Source organism: Salmo trutta, chromosome 16, assembly GCF_901001165.1.
Source record: "Salmo trutta chromosome 16, fSalTru1.1, whole genome shotgun sequence".
Lineage (NCBI taxonomy): Eukaryota > Metazoa > Chordata > Actinopteri > Salmoniformes > Salmonidae > Salmo > Salmo trutta.
The window spans coordinates 41554193-41576909 of record NC_042972.1 but is presented as its reverse complement, the minus strand read 5'-3'; the positions used below and the strand labels follow the sequence as shown (position 1 = coordinate 41576909).

At 44.3% G+C, this 22717-nt stretch overlaps 1 protein-coding gene across 19 annotated transcripts in view; it reads left to right on the top strand.

Annotated features, from left to right (window-relative positions):
• The window catches only part of LOC115150762 (calcium-dependent secretion activator 1), a 183066-nt gene that overhangs the window by 67236 nt on the left and 93113 nt on the right, over positions 1–22717 (top strand). For all 19 annotated transcript variants that reach the window (XM_029694404.1, XM_029694414.1, XM_029694401.1 and 16 more), the window contains exons 4-6: positions 3370–3450; positions 3809–4042; positions 6926–7047. In XM_029694404.1, coding sequence (XP_029550264.1) covers positions 3370–3450; positions 3809–4042; positions 6926–7047 — 437 coding nt within the window. The remainder of the gene's footprint in view (positions 1–3369; positions 3451–3808; positions 4043–6925; positions 7048–22717) is intronic.

The window sequence follows — 22717 nt, the reverse complement described above, 5'->3', positions numbered from 1 at the left end:
GTGTATGATATACAATGCAACCTCTACGGTAATGAACAGTGTCTTAACGAGACAGCAACTTTTTTTATGCCAAATGAAATCACGCATCATCAGCTCCTTGTGGATGTATCCAGATAAATGTCACTAGCAGACAGCTTAAACAAATGCAGCTACTTTACTGTTATTCTGGCTGCACTGTTTGACGTGACTGTTATGACATGTCCTCCATTATTTCCAAGATAATGTACAGAGCGTCTATCTCTTACATGTACCTCAGTATTTGTGGTCCTGCCAGTACACACAATGCTAGAAACCATCTCTGCAGTAATTTGCTCCTCCAGGCGCTGAAGGAGTGGCTGTGACAGATGTGTTTGTCAGCTATTATACTGCAGGCTCCCTGACCACCAATGACTATCCCTTTCTCACCAGCTCAGACACACCTCTGCTCTTCAATCTGGGGAAAGAGTCTATACTGCACACATACATCTGATGACATCTACTCAGATGTACACTGAATGTACAAAACATTAGGAACACCTTCCTAATACTGTTTCACCCCTTTTTGCCCTCCGAACAGTCTCAGTTCGTCGGGGCATGGACTGTACAAGGTGTTGAAGCGTTCCACAGGGATGCTGGCTCATTTTGACTCCAGTGCTTCCCACAGTTGTGTCAAGGTGGCTGGATGTCCTTTGGGTGGTGGACCATTGTTGATACACACGGGAAATGGTTGAGTGTGGAAAAACCCAGCAGCGTTGCCTGGCACCTACTACCATAGCCCGTTCAAAGGCACTTACATGTTTTGTCTTGCCCATTTTACATGGATTCACCTGGTTAGTCTGTCATGGAAAGAGCAGTTGTTCCTAATATTTTGTACACTCAGTGTATAGTAAATGAACGAATTCATAGAACTGAACCAGAGCTGTAAACAAGCATCCTTAAAGGGGCAATCTGCAGTTGCTACATCCATTTTTGGACTATATTAATGATATGTAACCATTGTTTCTTGAAGAAGATAACTTATAAATGCATCATGAGCTTAGGTCAACTGTCATACCCCATCAGAACCCAAAATATACTGCTAAAAAAAATAAAGGGAACACTTAAACAACACATCCTAGATCTGAATGAAAGAAATAATCATACTTTTTTCTTTACATAGTTGAATGTGCTGACAATAAAATCACACAAACATAATCAATGGAAATCCAATTTATCAACCCATGGAGGTCTGGATTTGGAGTCACACTCAAAATTAAAGTGGAAAACCACACTACAAGCTGATCCAACTTTGATGTAATGTCCTTAAAACAAGTCAAAATTAGGCTCAGTAGTGTGTGTGGCCTCCACGTGCCTGTATGACCTCCCTACAACGCCTGGGCATGCTCCTGATGAGGTGGCGGATGGTCTCCTGAGGGATCTCCTCCCAGACCTGGACTAAAGCATCCGCCAACTCCTGGACAGTCTGTGGTGCAACGTGGCGTTGGTGGATGGAGCGAGACATGATGTCCCAGATGTGCTCAATTGAATTCAGGTCTGGGAAACGGGCGGGCCAGTCCATAGCATCAATGCCTTCCTCTTGCAGGAACTGCTGACACACTCCAGCCACATGAGGTCTAGCATTGTCTTGCATTAGGAGGAACCCAGAGCTAGCATATGGTCTCACAAGGGGTCAGAGGATCTCATCTCGGTACCTAATGGCAGTCAGGCTACCTCTGGCGAGCACATGGAGGGCTGTGCGGCTCCCCAAAGAAATGCCACCCCACACCATGACTGACCCACCGCCAAACCGGTCATGCTGGAGGATGTTGCAGGCAGCAGAACGTTCTCCACGGCGTCTCCAGACTCTGTCACGTCTGTCACATGTGCTCAGTGTGAACCTGCTTTCATCTGTGAAGAGCACAGGGCGCCAGTGGCAAATTTGCCAATCTTGGTGTTCTTTGGCAAATGCCAAACGTCCTGTACGGTGTTGGGCTGTAAGCACAACCCCCACCTGTGGACGTCGGGCCCTCATACCACCCTCATGGAGTCTGTTTCTGATCGTTTGAGCAGACACATGCACATTTGTGGCCTGCTGGAGGTCATTTTGCAGGGCTCTGGCAGTGCTTCTCCTGCTCCTCCTTGCACAAAGGCGGAGGTAGCGGTCCTGCTACTGGGTTGTTGCCCTCCTACGGCCTCCTCCACGTCTCCTGATGTACTGGCCTGTCTCCTGGTAGCGCCTCCATGCTCTGGACACTACGCTGACAGACACAGCAAACCTTCTTGCCACAGCTCGCATTGATGTGCCATCCTGGATGAGCTGCACTACCTGAGCCACTTGTGTGGGTTGTAGACTCCGTCTCATGCTACCACTAGAGTGAAAGCACCGCCAGCATTCAAAAGTGACCAAAACATAATCCAGGAAGCATAGGAACTGAGAAGTGGTCTGTGGTCACCACCTGCAGAACCACTCCTTTATTGGGGGTGTCTTGCTAATTGCCTATAATTTCCACCTGTTGTCTATTCCATTTGCACAACAGCATGTAACAATTATTGTCAATCAGTGTTGCTTCCTAAGTGGACAGTTTGATTTCACAGAAGTGTGATTGACTTGGAGTTACATTGTGTTGTTTAAGTGTTCCCTTTATTTTTTTGAGCAGTGTATAAACTTGCTTTACTCCAATGTTTGTAAACAAAGTAAATGTAAACATTTGACATTACATTTGAGTCATTTAGCAGACGAGTGACTTAGTCATGAGTGCATACATTTTCATACTGGTTCCCCATAACCTTGGCGTTAGAAGCAACATGCTCTACCAACTGAGCCACACGGGACTAAACAAACACGATATTTCTTCAAAAAATGTTAAACTATCATTTTGATAGCATGGATGGTCAGTCCTTGCATCCATAGCTCTGTTTTTGAACTTGAAAGTATTTCTCCAGCCCCATTCCTCAGCTTTTTACCGGAACAGTGGAGTACGCTTTATTGTTTCAACTGCTGATTCCCCCTTTAACATAGAAACACAATCATTGGACAGGGGTTGAATATCCATCATCTTTCCCAACGGAGGGGAAGTGATGGAATTCAAATGGAAATGATATTGATTCCAGCTCGTTGCATGTTGATACATTCATACATTACTACAGACAATGTTCCTTTTGAAAATCATTCCCAAGGATGATGATTATAATATACTGTAAGAACTAAAGGTAATACTATGTCATCACCATTAGTCTATGGTCATGGGCATCACTAAGGCTAGTAATGGAGGTTGTGTTTAAGGCCTATGTCACCTCTAAGGGGATTTTAGAGGCTATATGTCAAGCTTTTGTCCCCTCTAAGGCGACAGTAAACACTGTATGTCAGGCTTATGTCATGATGAAATCTTCTCTCATTGTGTTTGTTTCCAGCTTGATAACCCAGACGAGCAGGCTGCACAGATCAGGAGAGAACTGGATGGACGACTGCAGATGGCTGATCAGATCGCCAGGGTAAGACACCACTACCTGAAAGTAAAGTAGAGAATTAGACACCAACCCACCCCTCTTAAATCACCTCACCAGAGCTGTAACAGATACTGTAGAAGGCAGTAGGCCTAAGGCCTATACACTAAGTAGTAGAGGTACTACAGTATGTGTGTGTTCTGAACCGTAGGCCCTCACATGAGCAAAACAGCCTCAATAATGTAAAAGCAGAGGTAGACTCAGGGCAGGAGTACGCATGAATAAACATCCTCTTTTAAAAAAACTGTACACTTTATGGTTGTAGACTTCACTATGGACGTGTGTGTGATCGTGTTCCTGCGTGTGTACGTCCCTGTGTGTATGCTTGTGTGCGTCTGTCTAACAGGGAGGCAAGTTTCCCAAGTTTGTGTCCAAAGAGATGGAGGCCATGTTCATAGAGGAGCTTAGATCCTCAGTGAACCTGCTGATGGCTAACCTGGAGAGCATGCCCGTGTCCAAGGGAGGAGAGTTCAAACTGCAGAAGCTCAAACGAGGGCACAACAGCTCCATCATAGACATGGGCCAGGAGGACGAGAACACGCTGTCCAAGTCTGATGTGGTGCTCTCCTTCACTCTGGAGGTATGGTTGGTTAACACTGCAGATCACACAGCCTGCCTGAGACACAGAAATGTCTTGAGTCAATAAATATTCAACCCGTTTGTTATTTCAAGCATAAATAAGTTCAGGAGTAAAATTGTGTTTAACACATCACATCATTTTTGAATCACAGGATTTTTGAATGGCCTCATCTCTGTACCCCACACACATAAATACCTGTAAGGTCCCTCAATCGAGCAGTGAATTTCAAACTCAGATTCACAGACCACAAAGACCAGGCAGGTTTTCCAACGCCTCGCAAAGAAGGGCACCTATTGGTAAATGAGTAAACAAAATGTGGACAGACATTGAATTTTCCTTTGATCATGGTGAAGTTATTAATTACACTTTGGGTGGTGTATCAATACACCCAGTCACTACAAAGATACAGGTGTCCTTCCTAACTCAGTTGCCGGAGAGGAAGGAAACTGCTCAGGGATTTCACCATGAGGCCAATGGTGACTTTGAAACAGTTACAGAGTTTAATGGCTGTGACAGGAGAAAACTGAGGATGGATCAACATTGTTCTGCAGTTACTGTACCATACTAATCTAAATGACAGCATGAAATGAAGGAAGCCTGTACAGAACAAAAATATTCCTAAACATGCATCCTGTTTGCAATAAAAGCACTAAAGTAAAACTGCAAAGAATGTGGCAAAGAAATTAACTTTGTCCTGAATACAAAGTTATGTTTGAGGCAAATTGAACACAACTCATCACTGAGTACCACTCTTTATATTTTCAAGGATGGTGGTGGCTGCATCATGTTTTGGGTATGCTTGTCATCAGCAAGGACTAGGGAGTTTTTGAGGATAAAAATAAACTTAATAGAGCTAAGCACAAGCACTTAGTCATTATAGGGTATTGTGTGTAGATGGGTGAGAAATTATCAATTTAATCCATTTTGAATTCAGGCTGTAACACAATAAAATGTGGACTACTGTAAGTCAAGTGGTATGAATACTTTCTGAAGGCACTGTAGGCTCTGATGATTAATGTCCTATGGGACATAGTCCCTCCCCTCACATATACCTCAGAAATGTTTGTTGCAGCAGTCGTAATGTTTTACACTCCCTATTCTGCTGGTCTCAGGAGACATGGCTGTAGATCAGAGAGGCTGAGCTGATCTGGGCGGCCCATGTCTGTGAAAAACCAAGGATGATGTTTCTTTATAGTATAATCAGTGTATTTAACTGTTAAATGTAATTTTGTGTTTGTGTCTGAAACTAGTTTGTAGCAGCAGATGTGTGTTGGAAATAAGTGATATAGATATATATATATATATATATATATATATATATATATATATATATATATATATATATATATATATATATATATACACACTGCTAAAAAAAATTAAGGGAACACTTAAACAACACAATGTAACTCCAAGTCAATCACACTTCTGTGAAATCAAACGGTCTACTTAGGAAGCAACACTGATTGACAATAAATTTCACATGCTGTTGTGCAAATGGAATAGACAACAGGTGGAAATTATATGCAATTAGCAAGACACCCCCAATAAAGGAGTGGTTCTGCAGGTGGGGACCACAGACCACTTCTCAGTTCCTATGCTTCCTGGCTAATGTTTTGGTCACTTTTGAATGCTGGCGGTGCTTTCACTCTAGTGGTAGCATGAGACGGAGTCTACAACCCACACAAGTGGCTCAGGTAGTGCAGCTCATCCAGGATGGCACATCAATGCGAGCTATGGCAAGAAGGTTTGCTATGTCTGTCAGCGTAGTGTCCAGAGCATGGAGGCGCTACCAGGAGACAGGCCATTACATCAGGAGACGTGGAGGAGGCCGTAGGAGGGCAACAACCCAGCAGCAGGACCGCTACCTCCGCCTTTGTGCAAGGAGGGTGGTATGAGGGCCCGACGTCCACAGGTGGGGGTTGTGCTTACAGCCCAACACCGTGCAGGACGTTTGGCATTTGCCAGAGAACACCAAGATTGGCAAGTTCGCCACTGGCGCCCTGTGCTCTTCACAGATGAAAGCAGGTTCACACTGAGCACGTGACAGACGTGACAGAGTCTGGAGACACCGTGGAGAACGTTCTGCTGCTTGCAACATCCTCCAGCATGACCGGTTTGGCGGTGGGTCAGTCATGGTGTGGGGTGGCATTTCTTTGGGGGGCCGCACAGCCCTCCATGTGCTCGCCAGAGGTAGCCTGACTGCCATTAGGTACCGAGATGAGATCCTCAGACCCCTTGTGAGACCATATGCTGGTGCGGTTGGCCCTGGGTTCCTCCTAATGCAAGACAATGCTAGACCTCATGTGGCTGGAGTGTGTCAGCAGTTCCTGCAAGAGGAAGGCTTTGATGCTATGGACTGGCCCGCCCGTTCCCCAGACCTGAATCCAATTGAGCACATCTGGGACATCATGTCTCGCTCCATCCACCAACGCCACGTTGCACCACAGACTGTCCAGGAGTTGGCGGATGCTTTAGTCCAGGTCTGGGAGGAGATCCCTCAGGAAACCATCCGCCACCTCATCAGGAGCATGCCCAGGCGTTGTAGGGAGGTCATACAGGCACGTGGAGGCCACACACACTACTGAGCCTCATTTTGACTTGTTTTAAGGACATTACATCAAAGTTGGATCAGCCTGTAGTGTGGTTTTCCACTTTAATTTTGAGTGTGACTCCAAATCCAGACCTCCATGGGTTGATAAATTGGATTTCCATTTATTATTTTTGTGTGATTTTGTTGTCAGCACATTCAACTATGTAAAGAAAAAAGTATTTAATAAGATTATTTCTTTCATTCAGATCTGTGTTGTTTAAGTGTTCCCTTTATTTTTTGAGCAGTATATATATATATGTGTGTTTGATCTGCTTTTCTTTTTCTCTCAGGTGGTGATTGTGGAGGTTCAGGGGTTAAAGTCGCTGGCGCCCAATCGGATCGTCTACTGCACTATGGAGGTGGAGGGGGGGCATAAGCTCCAGACTGACCAGGCCGAGGCCTCCAAACCAACGTGAGTGTGACACACACACACATGCAAGTATGCTGTGCACATACATGACATTACAGCGTTATTTAGGAATAAATACCTAGTAATTGGGTAATAAGTTCAGTGCATTCTAATTGTTTTTTATCTAAACAAAGTCATGTTAGCTAATCAGGTTAGGAACTACATAACTGCATTTAGATTTATCAGCACCCGATACAGATTGTTAATATGAGCAGTAAGTCCTGAGTCCTTGTTAGGTGGTCTGTAGGCTGGCCTCATGTTCTGGCCGTAGCTACACAGCATGATGTGGTAATGATATTGCCTGTGTGAGTGTGATCAGGGCACACATAATAAGGTTGTAGACGCTGAGCCGTACTGATTACCCAACATGCACCTTGCGCCACTGCTTGTGTTCTCTAGCAGGTGACTGAGGTGGGACGTGTGGATGTGTTGAGACATTTGCTTTGCTTTAATAAAGGATACTCACAGATGTATCAGAGATGAGTAAGTAATTCATAATCCATATCTCTTCCTGATATAGATGATGAATTCATCATTGTCAGTAGAGGGAATTATTTCCTCATATATAATGCAGGGCTCATCACCACTCTTCCCTCCTCCTCCTCCTCCCCTCTTCTCTCTGCCGTACAAATTTCTCCATGGAGCCGAGAGACATTTTTGCTGTTTGGAAGCTGATTTCCTGCAATTCTACACATTTTGCCATGGCTTATGCTGTATTATTTTACTCAAACATAATAAAATTAATACTCAAAATGAATGAATTGTTTTTGGTATTGTATATTCTCCCTGACTGTCTAGCTTTTATTTTGGTGATTATTAGATCTCAAAGATTATATTATTTAAGAAATATATTAGCTCCATTATCTTTCCTACATACTTTATCTGTTTTTAGTCTATTTCCTCTCTTCCCCTCCGTCTGATTTGAACAGCAGGATGGTATGTCCTAGACCCCCTGCTAGAGCTATAGTAGCTAAAACAGTTTGTAACAGTAACCCTGTACCCTAGCCATCAATACTCATTCAGAAGTGTTCATCTTGGCAAGGGCCTTGTTCTGAGTGAACAGATGTTGCTGGTTGATTGTAGTTTTAGGGTCACACTGTTACTGTAACACACCCTAGTGTGAAATATGTGGCGCAGTGGGTCTGTCATCTGTTACTGTCAGAGTTATATCAGTCTCTGTGCCCTGAGTGCACAGAGATAGAGAGTAGATATTGTCTAGACTTTGGCAAGGGATGCAGCTGTGCCTATCATTGACATCAAACTGTGTCCAAGCTAATGGGTTAGGGTTACAATTAGGGTTAGGGTTAGAATTAAGGTTTGGGGCCTCCCGAGTGGTGCAGCGGTCTAAGGCACTGCATCGCAGTGCTACAGGCATCACTACAGATCTGGGTTCAATCCCGTGTTGTATCACAACTGGCCGTGATTGGGAGTCCCACAGGGCGGTGCACAATTGGACTGGCGTCGTCCAGGTTAGGGGAGGGTTTGGCCCGGGGGGCTTTACTTGGCTCTTCACGCGCTAGTGACTCCTGCAGGCTGAACTCAGTCGTCAGTTGAATGTTTTTTCCTCTGACACATTGGTGCGGCTGGCTTCTGGGTTAAGTGGGCGGGTGTTAAGAAGCGCAGTTTGGCGGGTCATGTTTCGGAGGAGGCATGACTCGACCTTCGCGTCCCAAGCCTGTTGGGGAGTTGCAGTGATGAAACAAGATCAAAATTGCGGGTAAAATTAAAAAAAAAAAAAAAAGTTAGGGTTTGGGGTTTGGGCTAGGTTAAGGATTTAGGATTTTAAATGGGAATACATTTTTAGTCCCCACAAGCATAGTAAAACGTGTGTGTGTGAGAATGGGAGAGAGAGAAGGGGCTATTTTTGGCCCTGCTTCCTCACAGTGGAAGGCTGATGGGATCTGTGAGTGGATCAGTGGAAACTTTAGTTCAACCTCAATTGTTCCTGAAACAGAGTAGTGTTTATTTGTGCTAGATACAGTATCTCGGTCAGACAGCCATGGATAACGGAACACTGATGAGTACATTTAAAAAAGGGATCCATTCCTTCTCTTCCATGATGCACAGATGGCCAGTCTCATGTTGAACTTTGCATAGGAATGTTAGGTTCTAAATATCAGAGTAAGACATTATGAAAGCTTAAACCAAGTTTATTCATCCCAAAGGATCTAACAGCTGAACCGATCAAGACATATTCACACATATTAACTCTTTCTCCTATGCTGAGTCTCCTCCTACACATCTGAACAGCCAATGCATCTGTTGCTAGACAGAGAACCTTAGTGATATCTGTTCTTCCTCACTTCATCTGACCTGACCTCTGCCCCAAAGTGCTCAATCCTACCCAACTCATGGCTTTCATGGTGACTGGTACCAGACTGTCTCTTCTCCAACCAGAGGATCCCTCCCATAGGATCCCTGATGGCTAACAATAACATATCCTGACATAATGTAAACGTTATACATTACCCTCTCTCCCTCAGTGACATGAATAAGTATATTTCATATTCTCAGAACTCATCAGTCCCCTCTGTTGAACATTAACCCCATACTGTTCATCACTATATACACTTGGACATTTCTTATAAATGGACAAACAATGATAATACAACATTAACAAAAAATGTAACATAATTAACATTCACATTGAGGTTTACAAACTCAGACTTATGGCCTCTGTTCTATAGTCGCACCATGCACACTCTTATTTCCATTCCTCATAGAACACTGATAATAACGTGTCTGCTGGAGCTGTTGACTTCTTCCAGTTCAACTTTCTCCTTCTGGTTCCTATGAGAGTGACAGCACAAGAGTTGAAAATTAAAAAGGAACACAAGACATATCAGCATTAGTAAGGTGGTAAGCTATGCATAATTATATATGCATGAAAACCCAAAGTCTGATAACATGACAATTCCCACTCTCTCTTCGCCTGTCTCTATGCCTCCAGGATACTCTATGCCTCCAGGATACTCTATGCCTCCAGGATACTGGATTCCACAAAAATGAAGGCCCTAGAGAATCTCATGCTTTCACCCAGTCTTCCCCTTTCCGGCCACAGGCTCCGAGAGGTGTCCCCAAGCCATGTCATTTTCACTTTGTTCTCCTTCTTCCTCCATTGCCACCTGATAGGCACATCACCTGATAGGCAAGTGCGTATCCTTAATCAATGCCTTCAGAAGGTTGTGACATGACAATCTTTACCGCTGCAGGTGCTGCAAGGGATACTGTGTGTGGACCAGACCAATGGTGTCCCAACACCCCTGCCTAGTGTATCTTTATGTACACTCAATCTCCAGAATTCAGTCCGTGCTCCCGGTTATCTCCTGCTCCTCATGTGCCGCTTTCACCTGGGAATATACACACTGCAACGCATGGGTCATTTCCTGACAACAGGACAACATAGACTCTCCCAACAAAGCTACTAGAGTAACCCCTGCTACTACTAACACTGCCCATGACGCATACCTCCAAATCCCTAATTTGCGCTGTAGTCCAATTCCATGCTGTTACTATATGGCCACCTTCAGTTACTGTCAGCGACTGCCGTGAGAATAATCACTGCATGGAATCTGTCAAGTGTTTGCTGGTTGTTATAAATGGGGAAAAGATGAATGACATTGGAAGAATATCCATCCTAACAAAACTCTGAGTCATAGGTTTCCTGAAAGTTTACAATAGTGTTTGAAATGCCAACACTATCTCTGCTACTTTCACCATGATCTGGGTATGTGCAATAGTCCCTATATTGTGCACAGTTAGCTGTCCTCCCTCTCCTACGATCTCCTGTAACAATATACATAGAGTGGTATCATCCCCAGAGACTATCACCCCGAACCTCAATTTGTGAGCCCCCACAGATCTCCACCCCAGTCACATTCCATCCCACTTAACAGCCGTATGTAAACATTGTCTCAAACACAGACCTCATGTGTACCTCATTTTCACATATATATCATTCCATCTAACCCACAACAAAATAGTCACTGCTCCTAATGCACTTCTGAAGTTATAAATATAATAAAACATTCTCAAATCAATTAGTCAATATACACCAATCCCTCCTCTAGAACAATGATCACTCTTATGTTCCACGACACCTAAAAACATATTGACTTGAAAGAGAAAAGGTACATGTTTAATAATTCACACCACCCTTGATGTGACTGGGGAAATGCCCATGTGATGCTGGTCTCCATGCCGTCTCCTTAATTTTCATCCTTGGGTGTTATCGCAAGACACAGGCTATGAGCCTTGTATGCAATTAATTGTACCGTATCATCCAGCAATCTATATGTATTGATGCAATTTAACATTACAATTCTGATGACATGGTAAAACAAAAAACAAATAAACCTTTATGGTTGACCCAAGCTACCATCCAGTGAGTTTTCTAACAACCTCCCTCTCGGAGGACACTTAAAGATAAGGTTTCTAGAGTGGAAAAACCCTCCCTAGGCCCAATAAATTCTAGCAGTGCACCCACACCTCACAGTTTGAGAGTAGCGCTCTCTCTCGCTTTATCCGAATCATAATTAAAACATTTGATAAACTATCCAACCCAAATTTAGAATGACAGTCCTTAGTGCTTTACTAAGCTTCTCAACCTGGCACACATCATCACGGTTAGAATGTACATTTATAAACGGGACCAGATATTACCGGTAATAACTCTTCTCATTACCACCCCAATTTGTCCCTGTTCTCCTGTCTCGAGTGGCATGGTACTGAAAGATCGTTATCTCAATGTATTCTTAGTCCAAATTGTTTGCAGTGTGTAGACCTTCCTCAATATCACCCCCCCCCCCTTTCCCGGCATGTCCTTATAGCATTACAGTTCATCTTCCCAACGGCACATATGTAAGTCTTGCCTGTCACATTTGATGGCCCTTGATAATGTCCGATTTCAATATAGAGTAATCCATTTTTTTTATACGTACACGAGTCTATCACCTGAGCCGCTACCACCATTATGTCTGGTCCATTTCTCCCACCAGTACACCAGGAGCATGAGATAAGTTTGAATGTGATCTCTCTCCATGCTCACTCCACACGCACGGTCTCAGGACTCATGGCGCGCTCCTGCCGCCCGTGACCTGGTTAATGGCTCGGACGCAGACCGGAGTGTTAAGTCACTAAACGCCTTTGTCGCTCTTTCTTCAGCCGGTTAGGGAGGGTTTTGAGGTTCACACACACTGTTCATGGTCAAATTATTCCTACCATGCATTAAGACCCCATCTGATGTCAACTTCCATGATAACCTCAAGAGAAGACAGATCAGAACAACAGTTTACTTAAAGCATTGACTATATGACAAATTATATATATATCACCTTTATTTAACCAGGTAGGCAAGTTGAGAACAAGTTCTCATTTACAACTGCGACCTAGCCAAGATTAAGCAAAGCAGTGTGACACAGACAACAAGACAGAGTTACACATGGAGTAAACAAACAAGCCAATAACACAATAAACAAGTCAATGATACAGTAGAAAAAAGAAAGTCTATATACAGTGTGTGCAAAAGGCATGAGGAGGTAGGCAATAAATAGGCCATAGGAACAAATAATTAAAATTTTGCAGATTAACACTGGAGTGATAAATGAGCATATGATGATGTGCATGTAGAGATACCGGTGTGCAAAAGAGCAGAAAAGTAAATAAAATAAAAACAGTAAGGGGATGAGGTAGGTAGATTGGGTGGGCAATGTACAGATGGACTATGTACAGCTGCAGCGATCGGTTAGCTGCTCAGAGAGCTGATGTTTAAAGTTGGTGAGTGAAATAAAAGTCTCCAACTTCAGCGATTTTTGCAATTTGTTCCAGTCACTGGCAGCAGAGAACTGGAATGAAAGGCGGCCAAATGAGGTGTTGGCTTGGGGATGATCAGTGAGATATACCTGCTGGAACGTGTGCTACGGGTGAGTGTTGCTATGGTGACCAGTGAGCTGAGATAAGGCGGGGCTTTACCGAGCAAAGACTTATAGATGACCTGGAGCCAGTGAGTTTGGCGACTAATATGTAGTGAGGGCCAGCCAATGAGAGCATACAGGTTGCAGTGATGGTAGTATATAGGACTTTGGTGACGAAACAGCACTGTGATAGACTACATCCAGTTTGCTGAGTAGAGTGTTGGAGGCTATTTTGTAAATGACATCGCCGAAGTCGAGGATCGGTAGGATGGTCAGTTTTACGAGGGTATGTTTGGCAGCATGAGTGAAGGATGCTTTGTTGCGAAATAGGAAGCCGATTCTAGATTTAATTTTGGATTGGAGACGCTTAATGTGAGTCTGGAAGGAGAGTTTACAGTCTAACCAGACACCTAGGTATTGTAGTTGTCCACATATTCTAAGTCAGAACCGTCCAGAGTAGTGATGCTAGTCGGGTGGGAGGGTGCGGGCAACAATCAGTTGAAGAGCATGCATTTAGTTTTACTAGCATTTAAGATCAGTTGGAGGCCACGGAAGGAGAGTTGTATGGCATTGAAGCTCGTTTGGAGATTTGTTAACACAGTGTCCAAAGAAGGGCCAGAAGTATACAGAATTGTGTCGTCTGCGTAGAGGTGGATCAGAGAATCCCCAGCAGCAAGAGCAACATCATTGATATACAGAGAAGAGAGTTGGCCCTAGAAGACTAAATAAACCCTTTCTCGACAGAATAATGCAATAGATTGATAGAGTGAATGCATCAATCTAGTTGGCATTGGCAAGTTATCATTGTCATCATTAGCTGAGCAAAGACATTTCGGGACTGGGGAGAAGCAACAAAAAAAAAAACAGGAAAGATTTTCGGTGCAAAATGTCAAAATTACATGAGTTTGACCGGTTGTAAGGAAAAAGAAAGCTGTGAAAGTGACCCAACATGTTTCTGATGAGATATCTGCAAGAAATGTTAATGCTGCAGGAGTTCTTATTTAGGCAATGTGAGTTATAGACCTAGAGTCAGTTTCCAGATTTAAGTTTCTGTTTAACCCATCTAAACTACAGTTCCCTTGACATGCCATCGGCCTATTTGAAGTCCCATCTTGTGACTGTGGAATTTGTATAGCGCCTCACAATCATCACACATAACATAACATAACACTGCTCTCATCCTCTTATAGCATATTTTCCAAACATTGCTATTCTTTCTCCATTCTCTTTATTTTCAACTCTCCTTTCACAGCTTTTGTCTTTGTAACGGCCGTCGTATTGAGTAGACCAAGGTGCAGCTGGAAAATGTATACTCATCTTCTTATTTATTATAAAAGAACGAAAAACCAAAAGAAACACGTATACAAAAATGAATGAACGACACTAAACAGTCCCGTCAGGTGCTACATACACTAAACAGGAAATAACTACCCACAATTCCCATTACCAAAACACCCCTATACATAGGACCTTCAATCAGAGGCAACGAGGAACAGCTGCCTCCAATTGAAGGCCAAATCAATAAACTAAACATAGAACTAGAAAGACTAGAACATAGAAATATACTAACATAGAACATACACCAAAACCCCGGAAAACTCTAAACAAACACCCCTCTACAAAACACATAGCCCAACAAACCCCGAAACACTCTAAATAAATATCCCCTGCCACGTCCTGACCAAACAAATATAACAAATAACCCCTTTACTGATCAGGACGTGACAGTACCCCCCCCCCCCCCCCCCCCCCCCCCCCCCCCCCCCCCAAAGGTGCAGACCCCAGATGCACCTCACACAAAAAAATACAAAAAATAACCCCCTCCCCCCCCAAAAAATAATCCCAACTAAAGGGAGGGAAGGGAGGGTGGCCACCGTCACCGACGGTTCTTGTGCTACACCCCACCTCCCCAACCCACCTACTATGGAGGTGGCTCAGGCTCCGGCCTTACTCCCCAACCTAACCTGTCCACCCCCGCTAAATATTTATTAATTGTTACCCTTCCCGAAGTCTCTGGGCTGATGCGCGTCGCTGGAGACCTCAGGCTGAAGGGCAACTCTGGCTGCGCCGATTCTGGACTGTAGGGCGACTCTGGCTGCGCCGATTCCGGACTGTAGAGCGACTCTCGCTGCGTCGATTCCGGACTGTAGGGCGACTCTCGCTGCGTCGATTCCGGACTGTAGGGCGACTCTCGCTGCGTCGATTCTGGACTGTAGAGCTACTCTCGCTGCGCCGATTCCGGACAGTAGGGCGACTCTCGCTGCGTCGATTCTGGACTGTAGGGTGACTCTCGCTACGTCGATTCCGGACTGTGGGCCGTCTCTCTCGGTTCCGGACTGTGGGCCGTCTCTCTCGGTTCCTGACTGTGGGCCCTCTCTCTCGGTTCCTGACTGTGGGCCGTCTCTCTCGGTTCCTGACTGTGGGCCGTCTCTCTCGGTTCCTGACTGTGGGCCGTCTCTCTCGGCTCCTGACTGTGGGCCGTCTATCTCGGCTCCGGACTGTGGGCCGTCTCTGCTGGCTCCGGACTGTGGACTGTCTCTGCTGGCACCGGACTGTGGGCCGTCTCTGCTGGCTCCGGACTGTGGGCAGTCTCTCTACGGAGCACTGTCGCCGGAAGCTCTGGACGGGGCACTGTCGTCGGACACTCTGGACGGGGCACTGTCGCCGGACACTCTGGATGGGGCACTGTTGCCGGAAGCTCTGGACAAGGCACTGTTGCCGGAAGCTCTGGACGAGGCACTGTTGTCGGAAGCTCTGGACGGGGACTGCACACTGAAAGCCTGATGTGTGGGGCTGGCTTAGGATGCGACAGACTAAGGACACGCACCACAGGGCTAGTGCGAGGAGCAGGAGCAGGACGAGCTGGACTGGGCTGACGCACTGGAGGCCTGGTGCGTGGGGCTGGCTTTGGACACGACAGACTGGAGACACGCACCTCAGGGCTAGTGCGAGGAGCGGGAACTGGATACACCGGGCCATGGGTAAGCACTGGAGGTCTGGAGCGCACCTCCTGCACAACCCGTCCTGGCTGGATGGTAATAGCAGCCCTGCACAAGCGGAGTGCTGGCACAGGGCGAACTGGGCTGTGCAGAGGCCTGATGGTTGCCGTGCGTAGAGCAGGCGTAGGGTAGCCTGGTCCTAGGAGGCGCACCGGTGGCCAGATGCGCTGCGCAGGCATCCTCCTTCCAGGCTGGATGCCCACTCTAGCACGGCACTTGCGAGGGGCTGGGATCGCTCGCACCGGACTGTGTGTGTGCATGGTCGTAATCATGCGCACTTCCGCATACTCCGGTGCTCTCCACTCCATATGCTCCCCATAATAAGCACAGGGAGTTAGCTTAGGGCTCACCCTTGGCCCAGCCAAACTACCCGTGTGCACCCTCAAAAAAAATTATTGGGGATGCCTCTCGTGCTTCCCAATCGGCGCGTATAACGCCTCATTCCGGTGCCGCTCTGCCTTGGCTGCCTCTATCTCCTCCGGTGGGCGACGGTATTCACCAGCCTGGTGCCATGGTCCAGCCCCGTCCAGAGTCTCCTCCCATATCCACGATTCCCTGTAGACCACATAATTCCTCTCCAGGTCCTTACCCCGCTGCTTGGTCCATTTGTGGTGGGTAGTTCTGTAACGGCCGTCGTATGGAGTAGACCAAGGTGCAGCGGGAAAATGTATACTCATCTTCTTATTTATTATAAAAGAAGGAAAAACCAAAAGAAACACGTATACAAAAACGAACGAACGACACTAAACAGTCCCGTCAGGTGCTACATACACTAAACAGGAAATAACTACCCACAATTCCCATTACCAAAACACCCCTATACATAGGACCTTCAATCAGAGGCAACGAGGGACAGCTGCCTCCAATTGAAGGCCAAATCAATAAACTAAACAGACCACATTTTACATTTACATTTTAGTCATTTAGCAGACGCTCTTATCCAGAGCGACTTACAGTAGTGAATGCATACATTTTTTCTCCGTACTGGTCCCCCGTGGGAATCAAACCCACAACCCTGGCGTTGCAAATACCATGCTCTACCAACTGAGCCACACGGGACTAGACTAGAACATAGAAATATACTAACATAGAACATAAACCAACACCCCGGAACACTCTAAACAAACACCCCTCTACAAAACACATAGCCCAACAAACCCCGAAACACTCTAAACAAATACCCCCTGCCACATCCTGACCAAAGTAATATAACAAATAACCCCTTTACTGGTCAGGACGTGACAGTCTTACTGAATTGAACTTTGACAATGGCCTTTTTTCCTCTGTGGATTGATGTTAACTTTTTCTGCCCGTTCCCAAAAGCATTATTTGGCAATTGGCTGTGTAGTCTATTTGGTGCGTGTACAGTTAAGCCCCAAAGCTTAGGCTTATGCACTAATACCAGATAAAATAATGAAAGAAAAATCTTTGGGTTATGAGTCAACCCGCACATCATTAGTACGTGTGTATGTTTGTGGCACCAGCTCTGTGCTGTACTATGTTGTGCTGCTCCGCTCGTGTGGTTGAGCTGAGATTTACATCAATACTAAGTTCCATAGGAATGCCCCAGGCCTGTGCTCATGGCTACTGAGGCTCAAACATGACTCAAATCATCACCAGGCCTCACATCTGAGCCACGAGCCAGGCTTAGACATACACTCATCCCTAGATATACCAGGCAGTGTCAGAGGAAAGCCCTAAACATTTTCAGACTCCAACCACCCAAGTCATAGACTGTTCTCTCTGCTACCGCATGGCAAGCAGTACCAATGCACCAAGTCTGGAAGCAACAGGACCCTGAACAGCTTCTACTGTACCCCCAAGCCATAAGACTGCTAAATAAGAAGTCCAGGTAGCTATTTGGTTAACTATTTAACTATACTGAACAAAAATATAAAACGCAACATGCAACAAAGTCAACGATTTTACTGAGTTACAGTTCATATAAAGAAATCAATCATTTGCAATAAACACATTAGGCCCTAATCTATGGATTTCACATGCCTGGGAATACAGATATGCATCTGTTTGTCACAGATACCTTGAAAGAAAGATAGGGCGTGGATCAGAAAACCAGTCAGTATCTGGTGTGACCACCATTTGCCTCATGCAGCACGACACATCTCCTTCGCATAGAGTTGCTCAGGCTGTTGATTGTGGCCTGTGGAATGTTGTCCCACTCCTCTTCAATGGCTGTGAAAAGTTTCTGAATATTGGCAGGAACTGGAACACGCTGTCGTACATGTCGATCCAGAGCATCCCAAACATGCTCAATGGGTGACATGTCTGGTGAGTATGCAGGCCATGGAAGAACTTGGACATTTTCAGCTTCCAGGAATTGTGAACAGATCCTTGCGACATGGGGCCGTGCATTATCATGCTGAAACATGAGGTGATGGCGGTGGATGAATGGCACGACAATGGGCCTCAGGATCTTATCATGGTATCTCTGTGCATTAAAATTGCCATTGTAAAATGCAATGGTGTTCGTTGTCCGTAGCTTATGCCCGCCCATACCGTAACACCAACACCACCATGGGGCACTCTGTTAACAATGTTGACATCAGCAAACTGCTCACCCACAAAACACCAAACACGTGGTCTGGGGTTGTGAGGCCGGTTGGATGTACTGCCAAATTCTCTAAAATGATGTTGGAGGTGGCTTATGGTAGCGAACTTAACATCCATTTCTCTGGCAACAGCTCTGGTGGACATTCCTGCAGACAGCATGCCAACTGCACGCTCCCTCAAAACTTGAGACGTCTGTGGCATTGTGTTGTGTGACAAAACTGCACAATTTGTTATTGTCCCCAGCACAAGGTGCACTTGTGTAATGATCATGATGTTTAAATAGCCACACCTGTCAGTTGGATGGATTATCTCTGCAAAGGAGAAATGCTCACTATCAGGGATGTAAACAAATGTGTGCACAACATTTTAGAGAAATAATATTTTTGTACATATGGGACATTTCTGGGATCTTTTATTTCAGCTCATTACATGTTGTGTTGATATTTTTGTTCAGTGTATCTGCATTGATCCTTTTTGCACTAACTTTTTTGACTCGTTACATACGCTGCTGTTAGTGTGCTCATCTCAGGCACATTATAATGAGGAATACATACTGTGATCCTGACATCAATTTATATCTGTCATTTTCTGAAAGCAACATACATTATGTAATGTCCTTTTATGATATTTTGAATGTAATCCAGACTTTAGTGATGCAAGCTAGAAAGCCAGTGCGAGGGTCTGTGCCAATGATGTATATAAACCCTGTATTGCTGATGCTATGTAATGACCAATGAAAGGCTTTGAAGCCAACCATTTTGGCACTCCATAGGAATAAATGGAATTCTACAGTATTTCAATTAAATGTTTCAAGGACAAAATTACCTGTATTTAAGTATTTTTTGTTGTTGATGTGAGGACAGTATATAGCCTCGCTACTGTTATTTTATTGTTGCTCCTTAATTATTTGTTATTTTTCAATATTTTTTTAATACATTTTTATTTACTTATTTCTTCAGTTTATTTTAGTAAATACTTTCTTAACACTTTTTTCTTCTTGAAACTGCATTGTTGTTTAAGGGCTTGTAAGTAAGCATGGCAAGAGGTACCAAACTAACACTAGGGCAATTGCTAACTAGTGTTAGCGCAATGACTGGACATCTATGGTATCTGCTAGCAGCAGATACTATAGACTTCCAGTCATTGTGCTAACGCTAGTTAGCATTGGCTCATGAAACTACCTCTAACTTCCTTCATACTGGACACAGAGACATGCAAATGGAATCCACGAGTTCATCTGACTCTGGGGAAGTAGATAAAGGGCCTCATGGCCAAAATCCCGAGGTATCCCTTTAAGGTGTCTGTAATAGAATAATCGTTCAAAAACAAATGTACACAATAATAAATGCATTTCCATAGCTTCCAAAATATTTTTTACTATGGCGGGGAAGTGCCAAGATGGAGGCGCAGAGGCTTCAAAACAGCACCCCGTCAGTCATCTAGTGTATAAATAAATAATTGGTCTACTCTCAGGCTACAATGAAACAGCAATTGCCACATTACACGTTTCGGTTGAACGCATTCAGTTGTGCAGCTGACTAGGTGTACCCTTTCCCTAGGTGCAGTGAAATGTGTTGTTTTACAGGGTTAGCCATGGTAATACAGTACCCCTGGAGCAAATTAGGGTTAAGTGCCTTGCTCAAGAGTACATCGACACCACTACGCCGCCAGCTAGGCTGCGACACACCTGGGATGTGTTCAGTTCGATTAAACGTTTGCTATGTTGCGTGGCGGTTGTACTGAATGACACGTTTCCCCAAACCGTTCTTGAAAGTTTGCTCCGTTTGGTGGGTGTGGCGGGGTCTGGCATGAAGCAATGAGTGATGTGAGTGACTGAATGCGTAGATTCCGCATGTGTTTCTCTGCTTATTAAAAAAAATGTGATTTCAGTCTTGATACTTGAATTTTCCTTATACCCATCATGAGGTTGCTACAACCTAGAGTTTGAATGAAAGTTTACAATGTAGATGCACACAGGTTGAGAGAAAAATATGAGGTGACAGACAGTGACACATGGACAGACAGTGACTCATTCAATACCTCCTTGCACAGTCTTGCCTGAATCTAGCTTATCTACGGAGTAATCATTAGTTAAACAGTTGCAAACGAGAGTTTCTATTGGACAAATTCAGGTATTTTTATCCTTGTTTCAGTTGCTTCCGTTTAAACACTTTTCAACCAAATCGGTGGAATGAATACACCCCTGATTACGCGTAAACACGGTTCACTTTCATAGCAACCACGTTGTATTCCTTCTCACCTCTATGCAGTCTCCTCCTCTCTCCTTTTCCCTTCGTTTGTGGGCTTTAATGCACAAGCTAAACCATGTCATAACCACTACACACAGCCTACATCATTGTCCCCATATTAGCTAAAGTAACGTCCTAGTCAACATAGCTAATAGAACTAATGCGTTAGTAAACCTGCTACAATCATGCAGTAAAGTTAGTGTATAGTCAGTAAGCAGTTTAATCCTTAACTTGGATGAGTTCCAGTGTTGTATTGGATAGTCATTGCCAACTAGCTAACATAGCATCCCTCTGTTTGAGCCGGGTGTTTTAGTAGGCTAAACTAGCCAGCTGCATTTGCTAGCTAAGTAAGTGAAACTGAAATTGAAAAAATAAAAACTCTGTCTCTTGCTTCTCCTTTATTTTTGAATAAATTAATTTGTTGAAAACTGTTCAACTATTGTCTTTCTCTTTCTTTGAGTCAACTACTCACCACATTTTATGATCAGCAGTGCAAGCTAGCTGTAGCTTATGTGTTCAGTACTAAATTAATTCTCTGATCCTTTCATTGGGTGGACAACATGTCAGTTCATGCTGCAAGAGCTCTTATAGGTTGAGGGCATCCTCCGGAAGTTGTCATAATTACTGTGGAAGTCTGTGGAAGGGGGTGAGAAACATGAGCCTCCTAGGTTTTGTATTGAAGTCAATGTATCAAGAGGAGGACGGAAGCTAGCTGTCCTCTGGCTACCCCATGTTGCTACCCTACAGAGTGCTTTTGAGGCTACTGTAGATCTTCATTGCAAAACAGTGTGTTTTAATGAATTATTTGGTGATGTGAATATATTTAGTATAGTTTTATCTAAAAAGGATAACTTTTTAAAATGTTTTTCACGAATGTTGTTTTTATGAAATTCACTGAGGAGGATGGTTCTCCCCTTCCGCTTCCGAGGAGCCTCCACTGGTGTGGTTCGATGTGGCAGTTAGATGTTTGTCGCCCATGAGACACCATAGGAACAAAGCCAGTAATCACTTTTTCAATATAGTCATAATGAATCTACAATAATCTAAGATGACTCAACTGTTTTATTCATGCAATTGGCATTGAGGAGAATAGCACCTCAGTCACCGGCTTCATCAATAAGTGCATCGACAACGACGTCCCCACAGTGACCGTACTTTAAAAAAAAATTGATTCCACTATTATTTAACTTCTTATGGGCAGGTGGGACGGTAGCATCCCATCTGGCCAACATCCGGTGAAATTGCAGAGCACGAAATTCAAACTACAGAATTATAAATATTTAACTTTCATAAAATCACAAGTGTAATACATCAAAATAAAGCTTAACTTCTTGTTAATCCAGCCGCTGCGTCAGATTTCAAAAAGGCTTTACGGCAAAAGCACACCATACGATTATCTGAGGACAGCGCCCCCCCCATACAAAACCATGAAAAACATATTTCAACCAGGCAGGTGGGACACGAAAGTCAGAAATAGCGATATAATAAATGCCTTTGATGATCTTCTTCTGTTGGCACTCCAAAAGGTCCCAGTTAAATCACAAATGGTCCTTTTGTTCGATAATGTCCTTCTTTTTATCCATAAAAACTCAGTTTAGCTGGCGCGCTTCAGTCAGAACCCAGTTTCCCTCCATCAAAATGCATACAAAATGAATCCCAAACTTTACTAATAAACTTTTCCAAACAAGTCAAACAACGTTTATAATCAAACCTTAGGTACCCTAATACATAAATAAACGATCAAATTTAAGACGGAGAATCGTTATTGTCTTTACCGGAGAAAAATCCCAAAGAACGCGCTCTCATTCACGCGCTTGGAAACACTACAGCCAAAATGGGAGCCACTTAGAAAAACTACAATTTCTGGCTCATTTTTCCAAAAACCACCTGAAAATCTTTCTAAAGACTGTTGACATCTAGTAGAAGCCCTAGGAACTGCAAT